A 20,987-nucleotide genomic window follows, 5' to 3' on the forward strand; every position below is an offset into this window, starting at 1 on the left:
AGCCTCCATCTTTGTTTTGATTTGTAACATTTTTTAAAAGTTAGAATCGAACGAGATTACCCACGTTTTCAAAATCATGAGCGGTTTGGACAGAGTAGATAGAGAAATTGTTCCCATTGGCAGAAGTTTCGAGAACTAGAGGACTTGAGGTGATTGACAAAAGAACCAAAAGCGACCTGAGGAATAACTTTTTTTACGCAGCGAGTGACTAGGATCTGGAACGCACTGCTTGAGGGGATGATTGAGGCAGACTCAGTCGTGGCTTTCAAAAGCGAATTGGATAAGTACCTGAGAGAAAAAAAAAAATTGCAGGGTTACGGGGAAAGGGCGGGGGGACTGGGACTGGCTGAGGTGCTCTTGCAGAGAGCCGGCACAAGCTCGACGGGCCGAATGGCCTCCTGTGCTGTAACCATTCGGTGATTCGATTCTGTGAATTCCTGATTCTCGGTCTCAGAATTCTGCATTATGGTTGGCTGCTTAGACAGACTGTTGATGTCACAGCACCTTGCATTGGGGAATCCCAATTAACTTGTGCTGATCTCAACTGCACGTTGGAAAAGCCAAACTTCTGGCCACAGAGATTGCGAGACCTTTGTGGGAAGCATACTTCGGGACCAGCAGCGAACGCCTTTTGCTTCGCTGCTGACTGCAAATTACAGGCCAATATATCTTTGCCAACTCGGCTCCTTTGCCTCGTTAAGGTTGGGAAATTCTCTTAATTGGTATCTCTAATATCTGAGCTCCAGAGGAAAAGACGTGCTTTTTACAGTTCTTTCAATGAGGCAGTCATGATGGCTTCACTGCATCATTCAAAATTGCTTAATTCACATTATCTGAATTCAGCAATCATTCAATAGAAACATTTACAAATTAACATCATTAGTAACTTGGATATTGAAGACAAAGTTCCTCCCAACTGATTTGGAACGAATCCCATTTTTTTTTCATCTCAATTCCCACTTTGTGGTGTTTACATTACTTAGTGGTTTTTTTAGTGCAAAAGCCGACTTGAGTATTGGGACTAGACTGTCATCTGAAGACTGGTCACCTTTCCATAAATGCTGCTTTTCCTGTGACCAGGCCATTGGCTCAAACATTTTAAGGATGTATAATGGCACATATATATGTTCCATTGTATTGCAACATACTTCAGAACAATTTGCTTAATTAAGAGGACGATGATTACTGGACAGAGAATACCCAGGGTTTGATCGTGTACCATTCCAGCTAATCGCAAGATGCAAGATTGATCCTGACCGTGGGACAGGAGAGAACAAAATAGTTGGGGCTAAATTCGCAACATCTGTCCAATCCCATAAACCAAGCTATTGTAGTTCTCTCCAAGGATCAAAACAGCCTCTTTTTTTGTTTGTTTTATATACAAGTACCTGGTGTGTAATGCAGCTCTGTCGTTGCCCTTTGAAAACTAGTCGGTGATGGGAATGCCAGCAGATCATGTAGCTTAGATTCATAGAATGGTTACAGCATGGAAGGCGGCCATTCGGCCCGTCAAGCCCATGCCGGCTGTTAGTCCCACTCCCTCCGCCCTTTCCCTGTAGCCTTGCATTTTTTTTTTCCTTTAGATACTTATCCAACTCCCCTTTGAAAGATAAGATTGTATCTGCCCCCACCACCCTTTTCGGGCAGTGCATTCCAGATCTTTCTGCTTTCATACTTTGATTGGCTCTTTAGAAATCTTTTGCATTATTGACGAGTATTCTTTAAAATATTCTGTAGTTGTAGTTTTTTTTAAAGTCACAAGGCTTATAGCACTAATGGAGGGTAATTGGTTGTCACTTACACCCCTATTGTACAATGGGAAGTGAACATACAAAGTAGACTGTGTGGTAGGTGATATGTTTACCCTTTCACATCTTTCACATTAAAATTTTTGACGGCTGAAACTTGTTTAGAATGTACATGTTTTCCATGTTACATAAACTTCTGAGGCATTTAGTTACTGTACATACACTTATTGCACCAATACAATTTTATGTAACTCCAACTTTTTTTTTACTTTCCTTTTAGCTGAACCACTGCCGTTGATGGATCTTTGTCGGCGTTCGGTGAGGGTCGCTCTAGGCAAGGATCGCTTGAATGAAATCCAGTCACTACCACTACCTGCTTCCCTGAAGAGTTACCTTCTGTACCAGTGACAGCGTACGTAATGGACTGCAACCCTAAGAGACATGTACGCAGGCAGTTATTCTGCTTATCCTCCATCCATTATGCGGTGGGCATTATTTTCAAACTCTGATCTTATTTTCCCCAAAGCTCAACAGCTCTGAAACAATTGTTTGTTGAAACGAAAACCTGTTTTTCATCGATTTTTGGGATCTGGAGATTTTACATCATGTTGGGAGATGTGAATATTTTTTACAGTGTGTATGTCAATGCGAATCTTTCCATTAATCCTTTTTCTGAAATTGAAAGACATATCTAACTCTTCTGATTCGGGGATTTTGTTAATTTCAGAGGCAGCTTTCCTCTTTTTTTTTTTAATTTGGTGGAAGAGTCGACATTTCGGATTGTCAAAATGTAAATCTTCCCTGTATTCTGCCGTGTATTGCTACTTCCGTATGCGAATAGTGCTGGGCATACAGTATATTAATAGCTGCTATAGAAGTCTTTCTGGATAAGTAGATCGGGGGTGGTGGGAGGGTGGGAGAGAGAGAGAGATGAGAGGACAAAATCTGTATTGGACATTGGGAGTGCAATGAACATTTTGGACACTTGTGCAATTCAAGTAGTCCACAAAGGATCCAAAGGAAATTGTTGCGCTATCTAATGCCGATTTCCTCATCCCCACAGTTTGTTTCTTGTGGAAAAATAAACCAAATCTGTTTAAATTATTAAATTACCTCGCTGTCACCTTTTTTTTACTGGTTGATCCCGTCTCATTGCTATTTTCTCTTAAGTTGACCCATTTCTCCTTTGTGATTACTGAATTGCACAAGAAGATATCGGAATTGTGAATTAAAGGAATGCTGTCTCTTTTTAAGCCAAACATTTTCTTTAAAAAAAATCAGACTCTTGCTAACAGGTCTGGTAAAAAAAACTCCTAATAGCTTCACTTCGCAAGTAACTGTATAAGTGGTTTTAGGGTATATACCGGATAACGGGTCCTAGTGTGATGCAACATCTATTGGTTTTAATGTGCAATATGTGGATAAAATGGTTGTTTTTAAAGCTATCTTGAAATAAAATTTAACTTTTAAGTTGGGTTTTGTTTACTGACCGAGCAAAAAAAATAAGTGATTGTGATAACATTGGAGTTGAAATCCTACAGATATCTGCAGTGGGGTAGCAACCGATGTCTGCCTGCGGAATATGCCACTGCTCCGTTCTCTGCCATTGTCGTGTCCTTACTGTACTGTCGTTATATTCTACAACATGTAACATTGCTAACCTTTTATCACTATCGTTGCACACTATGCTATTTTCCAAATATCAACATTTTCAGTAAAGGCACGACTGATGCAAGTTTGTACAATTTCCTTCCTTTTATCTCCGTTTCAGTTTAGCAGCAAGGTGTCAGTATGACTAAGATCACAACCAAAGTGGATTAAAATGGATCCTGTACAGACTCTGTATATAAGAGTATATGTCTATTGAAAGCTGCTGTAGGGTGCCTTTTTTAGTAAGCCTTATTTGCCATGTATTTGCAAGGGAAATCCTGTGTATCCAGGGAACCGATTGCTTCAAGGGCAAAGTGAACTTCGTTTTTTTTTAACTGAAGAGTTTACCAAGTGACGTCCGTGGCTTATGGTTATCTCAACGTTGATTGTAGTTCCAGGAGGCTGACCAACCCAATCATGAAAATTAGCAGATATTTACAGTCAAACATGAGAACAGACCTTCATGGAATGTGACAAATTTAATGTTGGTCCATTATATTGGCTGGCAGCTCCAGTGTTGGGTTGTTGAAGTCTGCAGTAGAATAACTTGATTTGACTGTACTATAAACAGTGACTTATTCAATTTTCATGCTCAATTCTTTTTGGAGCGTTTAACTGCCCGAACTTGCGGCATCAAATGTTTAACTGTGTGTACCTGCTAATTTCATCCTTTTTACTGAAGTTGGTCAAAACAAGTGGTGTCGCGTCTGTATGAAGGTATTTATTTGGCTGCTTTTGCTTCGGGGAGAGTGGAGAACTGTCATCTTCAATGCTGTGATCTCCTGTGCGAGCAAGAACATGTCTGCTGAATGCTCCTTGTGAAGGGCTCTCCTCTGTCATCTGCTTCCTCTCCAATTTGAGTTTTTCCAACGAAATTTAGCAGATTGGCTGTTTTGCAAGAAAATCAAAGTGTGTCCTGGCACATGTGGTTGCAGTAATCGCTGAGTGAACTTGCGTAGCTCTTTGGCTAAACCTGAAAGGGAATCTCATCAACCAGAAAAGCTTTGTACCAATTGAATGCTTTTCTAATTGCACCTTAAAAGCCCCAGTATTTGCTCAAAGAAAATCTCACTTGCTTCAACACCCTGGAGTGCTCCACTGATTGCAACAATGATTGGGATCTTTTGAAAACTCTGATTAAATATCCCAATTGCGGCTGGAGGGGGAAACTGGTTTATACCAATCTAGATTAGATTGTTTTTAAAAAAAAAACTTTAATTTATTAGAAGTCTCTGTTCTATGTGGTCGCCTTTGTTTCTTGTGTTCTCCTTGGAATATTACACAGACTGGGGTGCATCTGTTCTTGATTTCCGTCACCAAGATGCCCATATTGTCGGTCATTGAAAAGAAAACTTGCTTTCAACTAATCTCGTGCAGCATGCACATGAACTTATCAAATCTATTAAACTGCCCTCAACGATGTTTCATCACTGCAATCCTGTGTGATTTTGAAAACTTTAATTATTTCTCCTCTCTGCTGTAGATGTTGTATACAACTACCTAATAAAGTCTATTAAGAATGAAATAAACTTTTTGTGGTGCTCTTCAATGCAAATGTCTGGTGGATTCATTAAAGGCTCTTTTATTTGAAGGGGGGTGAGGGTGGGGGGAAGAAATGTACAAGTCTGTTTTCTGCTGGGTGCTGTTGTCCCATTTCAACTGGAAGATTTGAGACCACACTAGTCGAACGGGAAAAAGTGTTACAGAAGATTTGCCAACACAACAGCTATAACACTCTCTCCATCTCTCTCCCCACCCCACAAAATAAAAGTCTATCCTGCTAATAGTCAGTCTGGTGGTAGAAATAGTGCCAGTTTTTTTTTTAATTGTTCGACCAGTATACCAGAATATTGCATATACTCCATGTCCTGGAATGACTCCCTTTATGTCATTGCCAAGCTGGGCTGGCAGCCAATATTAATTGTTGCTTTGCCCTGGAAAGCGCGCTCCCAGCTTGAAAGAAAGACTTGCATTTATATAGCGCCTTTCACGGCCACCGCACATCTGTGCTTTTGAAGTGTCGTCACTGTTGTAATGTGGGAAGTGCAGCAGCCAACTTGGCACAGCAAGCTCCCACAAACAACAGTGTGATAATGACCAGATAATTTTTGATGTTGATTGAGGCATAAATATTGGCCCAGGACACCGGGGTTAACCCCCCTGCTCTTCAAAATAGTGTCATGGGATCTTTTACGTCCACCTGAGAGGGCAGACGGTGCCTCGGTTTAACGTCTCCTCCAAAAGACGGCACCTCCGACAGTGCAGCACTCCCTCGGTACTGCACTGGACTGTCAGCCCAGATTTATGTGCTCCAGTCTCGAGTGTAACTTGAACCCACAACCTTCAGACTCCGAGGCAAGTATGCTACCCACTGAGCCACAGCTGAGTGGAGTATGAAGCAGTACCCAACCATTCATATGCTATTTCTGATGTAGATGTCTGAACTGAGTAATTACAGGCCTGTCAGCCTAACCTCAGTGATGAGAAAATTATTGGAAAAAATCCTGAAAGACAGGATAAATCTGCATTTGTGAAGGCAAGGATTAATTTGGGACAGTCAGCACGGATTTAAGGGAAGATCGTGTTTGACTAACCTGATTGGCCCTCTTGGTTACCTCCTCTAAAAATTCAATGAGGGTAATGCGTACGATGTAGTATATATGGATTTTAGCAAAGCTTTTGATAAAGTCCCACGTGGTAGACTGGTCATGAAGGTTAAAGCCCATGGGATACAGGGCAAAGTGGCAAGATGGATCCAAAATTGGCTTTGAGGTAGGAAGCAAAGGGTAATGATTGATGGATGTTTTTGTGACTGGAAGGATGTTTCCAGTGGGGTTTCCGCAGGGCTCAGTACTGGGTCCCTTGCTTTTTGTGGTATATCAACTATTTAGATTTGAATATAGGGAGTATGATTAAGAAGTTTGCAGATGACATTAAAATTGGCTGTGTGGTTGATAATGAAGAGGAAAGTCATGGGCTGCAGGAGGATATAAATCTACTGGTCAGGTGGGCAGAGCAGTGGCAAATGGAATTTAATTCCGAGAAGTGTGAGATGGTGCACTTTTGGAGGGCTAATAAGAAAAGGGTATATACATTAAGCGGTAGACCACTTAATAGTGTAGATGAACAAAGGGACCGTGCAGTGCTTGTCCACAGATCCCTGAATGTAGCAGGCCAGGTGGATAAGGTGGTTACGAAGGCATATGGAATGCTTGCCTTTATTGGCCGAGGCATAGAATATAAGAGCAGGGAGGTTATGCTTAAATTGTATAATACTTTGGTTAGGCCACAGCTGGAGTACTGTTTGCAGTTCTGGTCGCCGTATTTTAGGAAGGACGTGATTGCCCGAGAGAGGGTGCAGAGGCGATTTACTGGGATGCTGCCTGGAATGGAGAATCTTCGTTATGAGGACAGATTGGATAGGCTGGGTTTGTTCTCATTGGAACAGAGGAGGTTGAGAGGAGACCTTATTGAGGTGTACAAAATATTGAGGGGCCTGAACATAGTGGATAGTAAGGGTCTATCTCCATTGGTGGAGGGGACTATTACAAGGGTATAGTTTTAAGGTGGTTAATGGAAGGTTTAGAGGGGATTTGAGGGGGGGCTTCTTTTCCAGGCAACGAATTCCAGATCCCCACAACCCTTTCTGTAGAGTGGTGGATGCAGAAACCCTCACCACTTTTAAGAGATGGTTGGATGGGCACTTAAAGTGCAGTAACCTGCAGGGTTATGGACCTAGAGCTGGTAATTGGGATTAGACTGGATGGCCTTTCGTTGGACGGTGCAGATATAATGGTAAGTACTGCAGGGCATAGAATACGGCCAGTGTGATCTCCTGGACTAATTTTGATCGCCTGGATGAGTCGGAGAGGAATTTTCCCAGATTTTTTTCTCCCTAAATTGGCCTGGGTTTTTAATCTGGTTTTTGTGCCTCTCGATCACTTGGCTCCAGTTGGGGTGGAGTGTCGAATGTTTCAGTATGAGGGGTGTCGCAGTTGTGTGAGGCGGACTGGTTGGGCTGGGTGCTCTTTGCCTTTCCATCATTGTTCATAGGTTTATATGTAACCTTCAGGGCTGCTGACCGAGGGCCGTGCGGCTCTTTGTTGGCCGGCGCGGACACGATGGGCCGAAATGGCCGCCTTCTGCGCTGTAAGTTTCTGTTTCTATGACCTCAAAATTAATTCGATGCAAGCATTCGTAGTACAGCCGTTTCTAAGGACAGATGGGCCAAATAGCCCCTCTCCCCTGTATAAAACTTTCCTTTTATGAACACAGCAGATGCACGAACAGAAAATGCACACCCAGGTTTCACTGTGAAGGCGCTTGTTTCAGGGACTGGGCTAGTTTTGTTAAGTGTCGAAATTGCACGCTGAAACTTGTTCAGTCCCCTGTGTTCCAGAACAGGAGCACTGAGCACTCTACAAAAGTAAAATATTGCAGATGCTGGAAATCTGAAATATAAATAGAAAATGCTGGAAATACTCAGTGGGTCATGCAGCGTCTGTGGAGAGAGAGAGAAACTGAGTTAGCGTTTCAGGTCGATAACCTTTTTGTCCGAACTGAGAGACGTTTGTTCCTTTTTACTTGTCCCATTTACCATCTCCTGCCTTGCACCATCATCCCTTTTGTCTCTCTAATCTCCCCTGCCTTCCACCCTATCACTGACCTTCCCTTTTGTTCTTTCCTCCCCTCCCCCCACTGTCCCTGCCCCCCTCCCCTCCCCTTTCCCTGCCTCTGTACTTGCTTAAAACCTGTTCTATCTCTTGCCCTCTCTTTTCCAGTTCTGATGAAAGATCATTGACCTGAAATGTTAACCCTCCACAGATGCTGCCTGCCCTGACTATTTCCAGCATTGTCTGTTTTTATGTCACCGAGCCCTACAGCTTGGATACAAAGAGAAACGTATTTTGTGGCGGGAGGGAGATCTTGGCAATAAATTGAAAGATAATGCTGGGTTACATTAGCTTCACAGCACCACTTTATCCATTTGTTTTAAATGATCAGAAACTGTAGAAGCCCATTGAAATAACTATTAAATCTTGGGTTTTAACAGCTATCTTGAGCTGCATTAAGATCAGACATCTATTGATCAGAGCTGTATTTCCACTTCAATCTGAGTGTACGTTTAAAAGCAAAATGTGTTTTAATCCTCATCTAGTGTCTTATGCTGCTTGTGGGCATCAGGTGAGGATAAAATTGGGCTGGACCGTATGACCCCATGCACCCCCCCCCCCCCCGGATCTTTCGACTCTGTCCACCCTTTCTCTTCTCCCCCCCCCAACCCCCCAGTCCTTTTTGTTTAAACCCCAAATGCCATAGATTTACCCCTTTATTTTTTTTGAGTTTAATTCTGACCTCAGGAAGGAGAGGAGCACTGTGTCTCGCACTTTCCTGTGGATAGATTCACCAGCCCAACTACCATGCACCCGCTCCCCATTCCAGGAGTACATTCGTCACAATACCTTGGGCTGTGCCCACGTTAATGGACTGCTCCTCGCCGCAATATATGTGAATATTTGGTCATGGGAGATGAGTCGACGGATTCTTTAATGTCCTTGGTCATGCTGGCTAATAGGACTGGGATGAAATGACACGTGCTTGTTGTATCAGCTTGAAATATGTGGAATTGTGACATCCCCACACTGGCTCGATTTGAATTTAACTTGCTATAATGCTTGCAACCTTTGGCATTTCTTTTTAAACCTGTGCTTTATTCACTTGGTTTTAAAATGCACATAACTCCATCCCCAAAATCCTTTCTGTGGAGAATTATCAAGTATGAGGGGGAGAGTATATTGGCACCATGGTTATCCCTAAGTCAGTAGATTAAAAATACTTCGGTTTATATTGCATGTTGTTCATCGAAATGTGTCTTTCATACCATGAAATTACTTCTTTGGGCTGCAAGAACAGCAGTGACCTGTATAGATAATATGTTCATAAAGTAATGTAACTGAGTACTGTAGACATGAGTAAGTGTGACCTTGGCTCCCTTATTCTAACTCGAGTGTTGGTACAGCATGGGTGGCCTGCTTCTCTACAGTGCTCCCAAGGGATGCTGGGATCCCTTGGGACTCCAACAGGTATGCCCTCTGGTGGCAGTATGATACTGGTTACATACATAACATAACACCTGTGTTACCATTTGACGAGGCATTTCTTGGAGGTCACCTGAGTTAAACAAAAGCAACTGCAGCAAAACCTGCGTTCCTTTGGTGCCCCGAAGAGGCAGGAGTCTGTAGAAAAGAAAGTGACTTGCATTTATACAGTGCTTTTTGCAACCACCGGACGGCTCAAAGCACTTTACAGCCAATGAAGTACTTTTGAAGTGTAGTCACTGTTGTAATGTGGGAAACGCGGCAGCCAGTTTGCACACAGCAAGCTCCCACAAACAGCAATGCGATAATGACCAGATAATCTGTTTTTAGTGCCGTTATAAATACTGGCCAGGATAGCTGTGTAACTCCCCTGCTCCACTTCAAAACCGTGCCATGGGATCTTTTACATCCACCTGAGGGCAAACTGGGCCTCGGCATAACTTCTCATCCGAAAGGCAGCTCCTCCGACAGTGCAGCACTGCACTGGGAGTGTCGGCCTAGATTTATGTGCTCAAGTCCCTGGAGTGGGACTTGAACCCACAACCTTCTGATATATATTTTTTTAAAATTTTTTATTCCTCTTGAAAATAGTGTCCCTTTTTTGAACCCAAGCGCACTCAGGTCATCTACAAGGTGAGTTAATTAAAGAGTTTAGCTTCCTCTGAGCTCCAAGGCTGACACAATATGCTTGTCATCTTTGCATATGACAACCCTAACTAGTTGATATCTGCAAAGCTTGTCGGGCCATAGTTTTTGAATATTCAGTTTGGTAATTAATTCCTGACACTTGTACTGGGTGGGGTTGGTGAAGGAAGCGGATTGATAGTACATTGAGCTACAGAAATAAACATTAAGGTGTCTAATGTACCCTATGACAATAGGCAGAGTTTCTCCTCCTCTTGAGGGCCCAACATTAATGGGTACATTTAGTCTATTAAACATTGAAATTGGCAACAACTTGTATTTATATTGTGCCTTTTAATGTAAAGTGTGCCAAAGCACAGGAGCGTAATAAGACATAAAAAAATAGTCATCGAGCAAAAGGAGATGTTCGAGCAGGCGACCAAAGGTTTGATCAAAGAGGTAGATTTTAAGGAGAGTCTTGGAGAAGTTTGAGGACGGAATCCCATTGGTTAGACCCTAGACAGTTGACGACCTTGGTGCCAAAGTTAGTGTTAAAGGCTGCACAAGAGGCCAGAGTTGGAAAGCAGAGTATCGCGGAGGGTTGTGGGGCTGGAGGAGGGTTTTGAGATGGAGAGGAGTGAGGCCACGGAGGGATTTGAACATGAGATGAGACTTTTAAAATGGGGGCGTTGCTGGACCCAGAGCCAGTGTTGACCAGCGAGCGCGGGGGCTGATGAATGAACGGGACTTGGTGCAAGTTAGGATATGGGCAGCAGAGTTTCTGATGAGCTCAAGTTTATAGAGGAAGGAAAATGGGAGGCTGGCCAGGAGAGCATTGGAATAGTCGAGTCTGGAGGTAACAAAAAGCGCGGATGAGGGTTTCAGCAGCAGATGGGCAGAGGCAGAGACTGCGACAGGCGATGTTACGGAGGTGGAAGTGGGCGATCCTGGTCATGCAGAGAATTTGGGGTCGGAAGCTCAGCTGGGGATACAGAGGTTAACCGTCTGGTTCAGCCTGAGACAGTGGCCAGGGAGGTTGGTGGGAACAGCGTTTGTGGCGGGGGCCGAAGACAATTGCCTCAGTCTTCTCAATATCTGCCAATTAAACATTGAGAACAGTATGGAGCTCTGTTAACACTCAGTTGTCCTTTACGGCATCTATGCCTCTGCATAAAACCTGCCGGTTGTTTTGTATGGAAACATTCCAATATAAATCAAGTGCAGGGTTATGGGGGGAAAGAGTAGGGGAGTGGGACTAATCGGAGAGCTCTTTCAAAGAGCCGGTTTAGGCACGATGGGATGAATGGCCTCCTCCTTGTGCTGTACGATTCTGCGATTAAGTGGAAATCTAACTTGTTGCAAGAGTAGACTTTAATTTTGCATTTCCAGACATTATAGGCTAGAAATTTGGTTCTCACCGATAATAGTATTTTTTTCGCCAAAATTGCCGTTATCGCTGGAAATTCAAGCTTCAATTGGCATGTGGTAAAAATCTGCATTGCACAAGGATTCACGGCGCAAACCACAATCCTCGGCAACTTTAGTCCAAGGCCGATACCGCTGCGAGTTGAGCTGAGGGAGGGCAGAAAAACACCCCAAAAAATAAATAAATAAAAATGAAAAATAAATTCACAACATTTACAAGACATTTATCTCTTAAATTGCTGCAAAAGAATTTTAAAAGAAAACTTTAACTTCCCTTTTTTGCCGGCCTCCATACTTAGCGCTGCTCCAAGGGCTGCAACGCAACTTTTTACATGTCGCTATATTTTGCGCAAAATGCGGGGGCGCGCAGAGCCAAATTTTGGGCGCAAGCGCTATTTTGGGTCTTGCACGGAGGCGCTCCTCTCTCTGGCGGTGTTTGAGAGCCACCACCGCAAAACGTTAACGAATTTCCCGCCGACCGGGCTTTCACCAAAAAAGGTGAAATAGCGGCAACAACCCGGTCGCACAATCGCCGACCTTCTAGCCTAATATCTCTAGTGTTAGTACATTCCGAATTGAATCACAGTTAAATTCTGCTATTTGACTGCAGAGTGGATGAGTACTCGTGTTCCAACAACACTTTTGAGACAATCTATCATCTTGCTGAAAATTAAAATTTTCATCTTGCAAGCTTCAGAACGATCACCATTGCCCTACCTTGTAACTAGTCCTTAATCTTTAAGTATGTGGGATTCTGGAGACACATTTCACAGTGAGACATCACCTAAACACTACTGCAGTTGTTCATCTCTTCTGTGCATTCCAACCTTGCTATTGTGACCTTGGGTTTTCAACTAGCTTTTTCAGAAACAAAACATGCAGACTGGAGAGCATTTAAGTGTAGACTTGAAGTTACTCGGTAGGTTTCGAGCCGGTGAAACAGATCCCCTTATTAATTCACTCAATCTGGTACAACTGACTTTTCAAGCTCCCAGTGCGCCCTTGCATGATCTTTACGTGGACTAAATTCAAGAAGCCTTTTCAAAATAAAAATAAATCCCTTCAGATCTTTTCTACCGTATGATTCTTCGAAGGAAGAAATACTTCGATTTATACAGTGCCTTTCACGACCACCGGACTTCTCAAAGTGCTTTACAACCAATAAGGTACTTTTGTGTGTAGTCACTGTTGTAATGTGGGAAACGCAGCAGCCAATTTGCGCACAGTAAGCTCCCACAAACAGCAATGTGATAATGACCAGATAATCTCTTTTCGTTATGTTGATTGAGGGATAAGTATTAGCCAGGACACCGGGGATAACTCACTTGCACCACTTCCATATAGTGCCATGGGATCTTTTACGTCCACCTGAGAGGGCAGACGGGGCCTCGGTTTAACATCTCATCTGAAAGACGGCACCTCTGACAGTGCAGCAATCCATCAGTACTGCACTGGGAGTGTTGACCTGGATTTTTGTGCTCATATTCCTGGAATGATTGGAGCACACAAATCCAGGCTGACACTCCAGTGCAGTGTTGAGAGAGGTGCTGTCTTTTGGATGAAATGTTAAACCGAGGTCCCGTCTGCTCCCTCAGGTGGACATGAAAGATCCTAAGGCACTATTTCGAAGAAGAACAGGGAAGTTATCGCTGGGGTCCCGGCTAATATTTATCCCTAAATCAACATAATGGTCCAGATAATCTGTTTTTGTTATCACAGTGCTGTTTGTAGGAGCTTGTGCGCAAATTGGCTGCTGCGTTTCCCACAGTGGCTGCAGTCCAAGCAGTACTTAATTGGCTGTAACGCGCTTTGAGACGTCCAGTGGTCATGAAAAGCGCTATATAAAAGCAAGTCTTTTTTTTCTTTCTCGGAAGTATAAGGTAGAAAAGATCTGAACGGATTTCTTTTTTTATTTTGCAAAGGCTTCCTGAATGTAAAGGTCATGGTATTTTCAGGGTGGAATGATTAAACCCTTTGGAACAAATGATACTTCTGTGGTTATTTGTCAGAAGAGGCAGGGATGACTTAGTGCATTGTCTCTGTGCGTTAACTATGGGCCGTGACCTGAAGTGAAATGGACTGTTGTGAACTGCTGCCTGAAGGATTCCCTGCTCGGGGATAACGGAAATGGGCAGACAAGTGAGCGTCCTCAAATTTTGGCACTAAATGTCTGGTAGAACAATACTTTTAGAAAGGGGCAGGTAGATGAACACAAGTGGCATTAGAATCAGAGAATGGTTACAACACAGAAGATGGCCTTTCGGCCCGTTGAGCCCGTGCCGACTCTCTGCTGGTCCCACTCCCCCCAGCCCTTTCCCTGTAGCTCTGCAAATTTTTCTTTCTTTCTGGTACTTAGCTAGCTCCCTTTTGAAAGATAAGATTGCGTCTGCCTCCACCACCCTATCCGGTCGTGCATTCCAGATCCCAACCACTCGCTGCGTAAATTGTTTTTTTTTTGTGTGTCACCTTTGGTTCTTTTGTCGATCACCTTAAAAAAAAATATATGGTTCTCGACCCTTCTGCCAATAGGAAGAGTTTCTCTCTATCTACTCTGTCCAGACCCCTCGTGATTTTGAACACCTCGATCAAATCCCCTGCGGCTGGGATGTTGCAGGCTACAAGGTTGATTTTATATTTGACTTTGTTCTGCAAAATGTCTCTTTTCCCCCCCTCCCCCCTCCAATCTGAGTGTAGGTTAATGGTGTTTATTTCATCGGCACTCCTCAAGCAATAACTCTGAGGGCAATTTGCAAGCCTTTGCATAGTTTTTAGTTAGTTTTGATCAAGGTGCCAATGCCACAAAGTTAATCTTGAAAGATGAGAGAGCGGGTGATAAATTAAAAGGACACGATAGTCAGAATTAAAATCCCACCTGTTCTTCACTTGGGGGGGAAAAAAATAATGCAAGTCTCAAATGCTCTTTTTAAACTGTCTGTCTGGGCTCTCGTTGCAGCAAGGTTCCAAATTAATCCAATTGTGTCGGTAGTTAAGTTCCCTTTTTTTTACCATATGTGGTAAAATAATCAGGTTCTAAATGCCTTTTTCTTCCTAAAACGTTTCTCTGGAATGTCTGCTTTAAAATCTGAAAACTGCCTCAGAACAAAAAAATTGCACTGTCGGATCCAGACACCCAAACAGCATTTGGTTCCAGCTACGCCGAATATTTGGAATGAATGACCTCGTCTCTTAGCTTGACGTGTTCACTGTTTAAACAGGACAATGTGGCAACAAGAAATGCAGCCGTCCGTTGTTCTCAGACATTTTAGTTGGCAACTGCTGGTAAAGACTGCCTAAAAACAGTCTTTAAAGAAATCACATGGGCTTATCTGAAATGCTGACACATTACACAGGGGTAATTAACCCGTGGCAGATGCTCCGACTGTCTCCTCGGTTTAGTTGGAACTGTTCAGTCAGCAGGATGTTGAAGTGATGTTGAAGTGATCCGTTCAGCCTACATGTACTGGATTTAGCAGGAGTCACGCCCACCCAACTTTCTCCTACCCAGCCCGCAGTGTCGGGAATGCAAATGTAACCAAACTGTGCACTAACTTTCGGATGAGGCATTAAACCGTCTTTTTCGGGCGGGCGTGAAAGATCCCACCACACTATTTTGAAGAAGAGCGGGAGAGTTCTCCCCGTTGTCCTTCGCCAATATTTATCCCTCCGTCAACATCACTGAAAAAAGACTCTCTGACCATTATCACGTTGCTGTTTGTGGGAGCTTGCTGTGTGCAAATTGGCTGCCGCGTTTCCCACTTTAAGAAGTACTTCATTGGCTGTAAAGTGCTTTGGGACACCCGGTGGTCATGAAAGGCGCTATATAAATGCAAGTCTTCTTAACAACATTGTGAAGTACCAGATCTTTTAGCAAACTGGTAATTTTAGACCTTTGGACATCTTGAAAAATGCAAGCAACAGGTTACTTCACTATTTACTGTAATTTTGCTGCAAAAACACCTTGCCTCCCCTCTGGTCACAGAAAATGTTGACACCTCCCCAGGCTGCCGTTTGTTCCGTATCCCTCTTGTCCTCTGGTACTGCACTCGAATGGCCACTGTTGATGCGTGAGCCTTGGTGGGATGTCGGCGGGCTATTTGACTGCAGAAGCCATCACGTCGAAGCTCAAACTGAGATGAGGAGGAATTTCTTCTCCCGGAGGATTGTAAATCTGTGGAGTTCTCTGCCCCAGAGAGCTGTGGAGGCTGGGTCATTGAATATATTTAAGGTGGAAATAGACATATTTTTGAGTGATAAGGGAGTGAAGGGTTATGGGGAGCGGGCAGGAAAGTGGAGCTGAGTCCATGATCAGATGAGCCATGATCTTATTGAATGGCGGAGCAGGATCGAGGGGCCAAATGGCCGACTCCTGCTCCTATTTCTTATGTTCTTAAACCTGTTACACAGTTTGCACATTCCAGTGGGGGTAACTGAATAGTAATCGGGAGCTCTGGCCTTTTGTTTTCCTCTTCCGAAATCCCCCTCCGCCCCTGGATGCTGGGGCCTCTTAAATCGCATTCTGCAACACCCAGAGTGTAATCAGCTAACTCCGTACAGACCAAGCACTGAACTTGGGAACTACTCTGTCTCTCTCTCACCGACTTGGATTGGAACCTGCTGAACCACCGAAAGAAAGACTTACATTTATATAGCACCTTTCACGGCCACCGGGTGTCCCAAAACACTTTACAGCCAATGAAGTACTTTTTGAAGTGTAGTCACTGTTGTAATGTGGGAAACGCGGCAGCCAATTTGCACACAGCAAGCTCCCCCACACAGCAATGTGATAATGACCAGATAATCTGGGGGGATTTTAAGTGATGTTGATTGAGAGTTATCTATTGGCCAGGGCACTGGTGATAACTCCCCTGCTCTTCTTCAAAATAGTGCCATGGAATCTTTTACGTTCATGTGAGAGAGCAGACGGGGCCTCGGTTTAACGTCTCATCCAAAAGACGGCACCTCCGACAGTGCAGCACTCCCTCAGCACTGCACTGGGAGTGTCAGCCTAGCATAGCCGACTCCTCCTATTTCTTATGTTCTTCTGTTATTATAGTGCACAAGTCTCTGGAATGGGGCTTGAACCTATGACCGTCTGACGCAGAGGCAAGTGTGCCACCCACTGAGCCTTTTACAAATCATTTAAAGTATGTTTTAAAGTACAATCTATGCAGTTCACTTCTTTTTTGTAAAGTACTGGCAAAATAAATAACCACAATTTTTTTAGTTGTATAACTGTAATTGTCAACCATTTGAACAAGGCGTAACTTTTATGTAGACTGTGATGATGAGGGATCTAACACAACAGTACAATATTAAATCTGGTTTGTTCCTTCTGAACTAGCAGTAGAATCATAGAACGGTTACAGCACAGAAGGAGGCCATTCGGCCCGTCGATCCCGTGCCAGCTCTCAGCCAGTCACACTCCCCCCGCCCTTTCCCTGTACCCATGCAATTTTGTTTTCTTTCAGGTGCTTATCCAAATCCCTTTTGAAAGCAGTGATTGAGTCTGCCTCCACCACCCTTTCCGGCAGCGCATTCCAGATCCTAACCACTCGCTGCGTAAAAAAGCTTTTTCCTCATGTCGCCTTTGGTTCTTCTGCCAATCGCCTTAAACCTGCGTCCTCTGGTTCTCGACCCTTCCACCAATGGGAACAGTTTCTCTCTCTCTACTCTGTCCAGACCCCTCATGATTTTGAACACCTCGATCAAATCTCCTCTCAACCTTCTCTGCTCCGAGGAGAACAACCCCAGCTTCTCCAGTCTATCCACGTCACTGAAGTCCCTCATCCCTGGAACTAGTCTCGTAAATCTGTTCTGTACCCTCTCTAAGGCCTTCACATCCTTCCTAAAGTGCGGTGCCAAGAATTGGACACAATTTTCCAGTTGAGGCCGAACCAGTGTTTTATACAGGTTGATCATAATTTCTAAAGCTCTATTTATGAAGCACAGGATCCCGTCAACTTTATTAACTGCTTTCTCAACCTGCCCTACCCCTTCAATGATTTCGCACATATACCCCTAGGTCTCTCTCTTCATGCACCCCCTTTAGGATTGTAGCCTTTAGCTTATATTTCCTCTCCTCATTCTACGAAAATGTATCACTTCAGTTTTCTGCATTAAATTTCATCTGCCACGTGTCTGCCCATTCCACCAGTAGCTTCACTTATTGTCCACAAAATTAAAATTTAAGATCATTGCTAGAGCATATCTCTACCTCAACTATAGAAGGCTAATTTTGCTGACTCCGTGTGATCCTTCCACTCAACACGTTTAATCTTTGACCCACCATAAAAACACAAGAATTAGGAGCAGGAGTAGGCCATATGTCCCCTCGAGCCTGCTCCACCATTCAATTGGACCATGAGTGATCTTTGACCTCAACTATACTTTCCCGCCCGATCCCCATATCCCTTGATTCCCCCAGAGTCCAAAAATCTAATCGATCTCAGCCTTGAATATACTCAACGACTCAGCCTCCCTAGCTCTCTAGGGCAGAGAATTCCAAAGATTTACCACCCTCTGAGTGAAGAAATTCCTCCTCAGCTCAATCTTAAATGGCTGACCCCTTATCCCAAGACTGTGACCCCTGGTTCTAGACTCTCCAGCCAGGGGAAACAACCTCTCAGCACCTACCCTGTCAATGCCCCTCAGAATCTTTTATGTGTCATTGAGATTGCCTCTCATTGGCCCCAATTTTCCCCAAAGAAGAAAAATGGCCTTAACTTACCTGGACGCCCTTTTTTTTTAGGCCTCTTGGCACTGAAAATAAAAATGCAGAGTTTCCTCACCGTATGCACACCCTCTGGCACCGGCGCTACTCAATCCGACTCTCCTGGTGGAGCCTCCAATGTGCGTTTAATTTTTTTTTAACCCACTGCGCATGCACACAAAAAAAAGACCCATTTGCACATGCACAGTAGAAAGTATTAAAAAAAAACAGCACGTGTGGGAACTGTGTGTATCACCATTGAGAATCCATTGGTGGCAGAGGTAGATTCGCAGGTAGGAAATACAGCTTCGTTCACGAGATGGCTGCAATGGAAGGGCACAGAGAAGGCGAAAGGGCCAGGGACGGAGAAGGGGAAACCGTAAGGGCGGAGAGATTTCACGGGGATGAAATTGAGCGTCTGGTAGACTTAATCGAGAGTAGATGGGGAGTTCTTGAGAACAAGAGGAGCTTCGGAAAAATTAAGCTTAAACCGTCTGCACTCGCAAAAGTTTTGGACCAGGTCGTAGTCAAGATTAATGGAATGTCCATGACCCCGAGAACCGGTATGCGCAGCTGAAAAAGAAGTGGCAGGACCTCGGATAAGCAGTGACTGTAAGTAATACGTTAAACTTACATTTATTTGGGCTTTAAATTATATGTATATTTATACACTGCAATAACATCTGTAAATGTGATCCATGTGCATGCGTGCGCGTGTGTTCACAAGGATCCTCTCTTTAAAAAGTTCCATTTGCATCTTTGCAGAAGATGGTGTCACAGATCAACTGAGAACGGTCGCAAACTGGAGGAGGTCCGGCAAGTAGGCAGCAACTAACAGCCGTGGAGCAGAGGATAGCGTCAATGATTAAATGCCACAGGAGCGGGGCCCAGTTTTCCATTAGAGGGTAAGCCCTGCAAATTGCACAGTCTGGGTTGGCTGAATTTTACATACTGCGTGTGCTTCCTACGCGTCTCCTTCCTCAATGCTGCTAACCAAGCACCTATCTTTCGTTTCACAGAAGTTGAGCATCAGAAGGAGACAGAAGGTGCACCTGAAGTTGGAGAGAATGTTCAAGAAAACGCCACGCCAGATATTCCAACTCAGGACAATGATGGGCAGCAAGAAGTCATAGACGACGAGATGGTAACCCTGGATTCGGAGGTGCTGAACCCCTCGAGGATTCCAAGTCCTTTCATAGGCGAATCAAGTGAGAGGACTTTTCTAGGTGTGACGTCCGAGGCTGTGGGTACAAGTGTGTCGCAGCAAGCCACACCTGCGAGGTGTCTTGGAGAGCGAACTCCAGACCTGATCCAGAAACACTGGACTCTGAGAACATAGGACATCTTGTGGGAATGACAACATCAAACAATATTGGTTGCTCCTGGAAGCTGTTGGTGGGGTGAGGGCAGAGTTGAGAGGACCGTCATTACAGGTTGAAAGACTTTCGGGACGGTTGAACGAGATAGTATCAGCAACACGGGTCTCACCCAGGCTGTCCTTAGTGCAAGGAGCGCTTTCCACTCTGCACCAACTTCAAGGGTTGATCCTGAGGCTGAGGTTGACTACGGAGTCATTCCGCCATGACACATTTTGGCGCTGTCCCTGTTGTAGCCCAGCAGCAAGAAACACCGCACCGGAAAAGGAACAGACTACATCTGGGGGTACGGGGGGCAAGGATGAAGAAGTCTGCAACTATGGGCACGCGCAGGGGTAGCGGCATCTAATGGGGTAGGATTGGCGCACAGCACTAAGGAAGAGGATAGATGTCTTGTTTTTTTTTGGTTGATTTAGTTGATTGTTCTTTGTAAAGTTTGCCACGGCTCTGAATAAAGTTTTTAAAGTTTTGAAGGTTTAACCATAAGTAAAGTCAAGCTAATTACAACTGTGCTGTACAAATGTTTAATAAACATTTTAATTTTGGACTTTTAACCTGACTCCTGCACTTCATTTTTTAATGCTGCACTAATAAATATTGCAGGAGAACCAGACTGAAAATGTAAAATGGCCTCACCCCTGGCAACCTATTGGTTGAAATGATACGGGGTCAGGTTCCAGTACTAAGGTGTTCATGGATCCTGCCTTGCTCTGGGTCACTGGTGCATGCAACAAAGGACCATAGTTCATGTATCAGTGACCCTCACCCAGTCTGGATCCATGAACAACTTAGTATTATTGTCCACCCAAGCACTCCAACACTCCCAAACTCCATTAAACGTACAAGATTTGCGGTGGGAATATTTAATAAACAATAAGGTTATGTCCATCTAAGCACTCCAACATTTCTTTAAAACTTCAAAGACTGGTGGGAATATTTAATAGCCATTATGTGATGTCCACCGAAGCACTCCAACACTCCATAAAAACCTAAAAGATTTGTGGTGGGATTATTTTTTTTCATGTTAATGTTCCACCTGTAATCGAGTTCACTGCTGCTTGCCATTGAGCCTGGAGTGTTTGCACTGTCCTTTGTGTGCAGACCTTGGGCCTGGGCTAGCAGCGGGCTGTGTGGGTGGGAGACCTTGGGCCTGGGCTAGCAGGGGCTCCAGTCGACGTCCAGGAGAGTGGGGAGAAGGCTGCACTGCATCCCAGATGAGGTTTGGTATGCTGATTCTTCCTTTTTAATGTTTTCCTTCAACTATTTGGATTATTTTGGGCCGTGAGGACATTGATGGAAAAAGGAAAGGATTTTATTATTTTTAATTTTTTTGCCATCATTCTTTTTTCATCGCAGG

General features: G+C 44.0%; 1 protein-coding gene across 1 annotated transcript in view; it reads left to right on the forward strand.

The window, feature by feature from the left end:
- spsb1 (splA/ryanodine receptor domain and SOCS box containing 1) overlaps window positions 1–2,644 on the forward strand; it is a 102,990-nt gene extending 100,346 nt beyond the window's left edge. Inside the window, exon 4 of the mRNA XM_070860508.1 lies at window positions 2,029–2,644. Coding sequence (XP_070716609.1) covers window positions 2,029–2,156 — 128 coding nt within the window. The 3' untranslated portion in view covers window positions 2,157–2,644. The remainder of the gene's footprint in view (window positions 1–2,028) is intronic.
- The last annotated feature ends 18,343 nt before the right edge of the window (window positions 2,645–20,987 follow it).

This window comes from Pristiophorus japonicus, chromosome 18 (assembly GCF_044704955.1).
Source record: "Pristiophorus japonicus isolate sPriJap1 chromosome 18, sPriJap1.hap1, whole genome shotgun sequence".
Taxonomy (NCBI): domain Eukaryota; kingdom Metazoa; phylum Chordata; class Chondrichthyes; family Pristiophoridae; genus Pristiophorus; species Pristiophorus japonicus.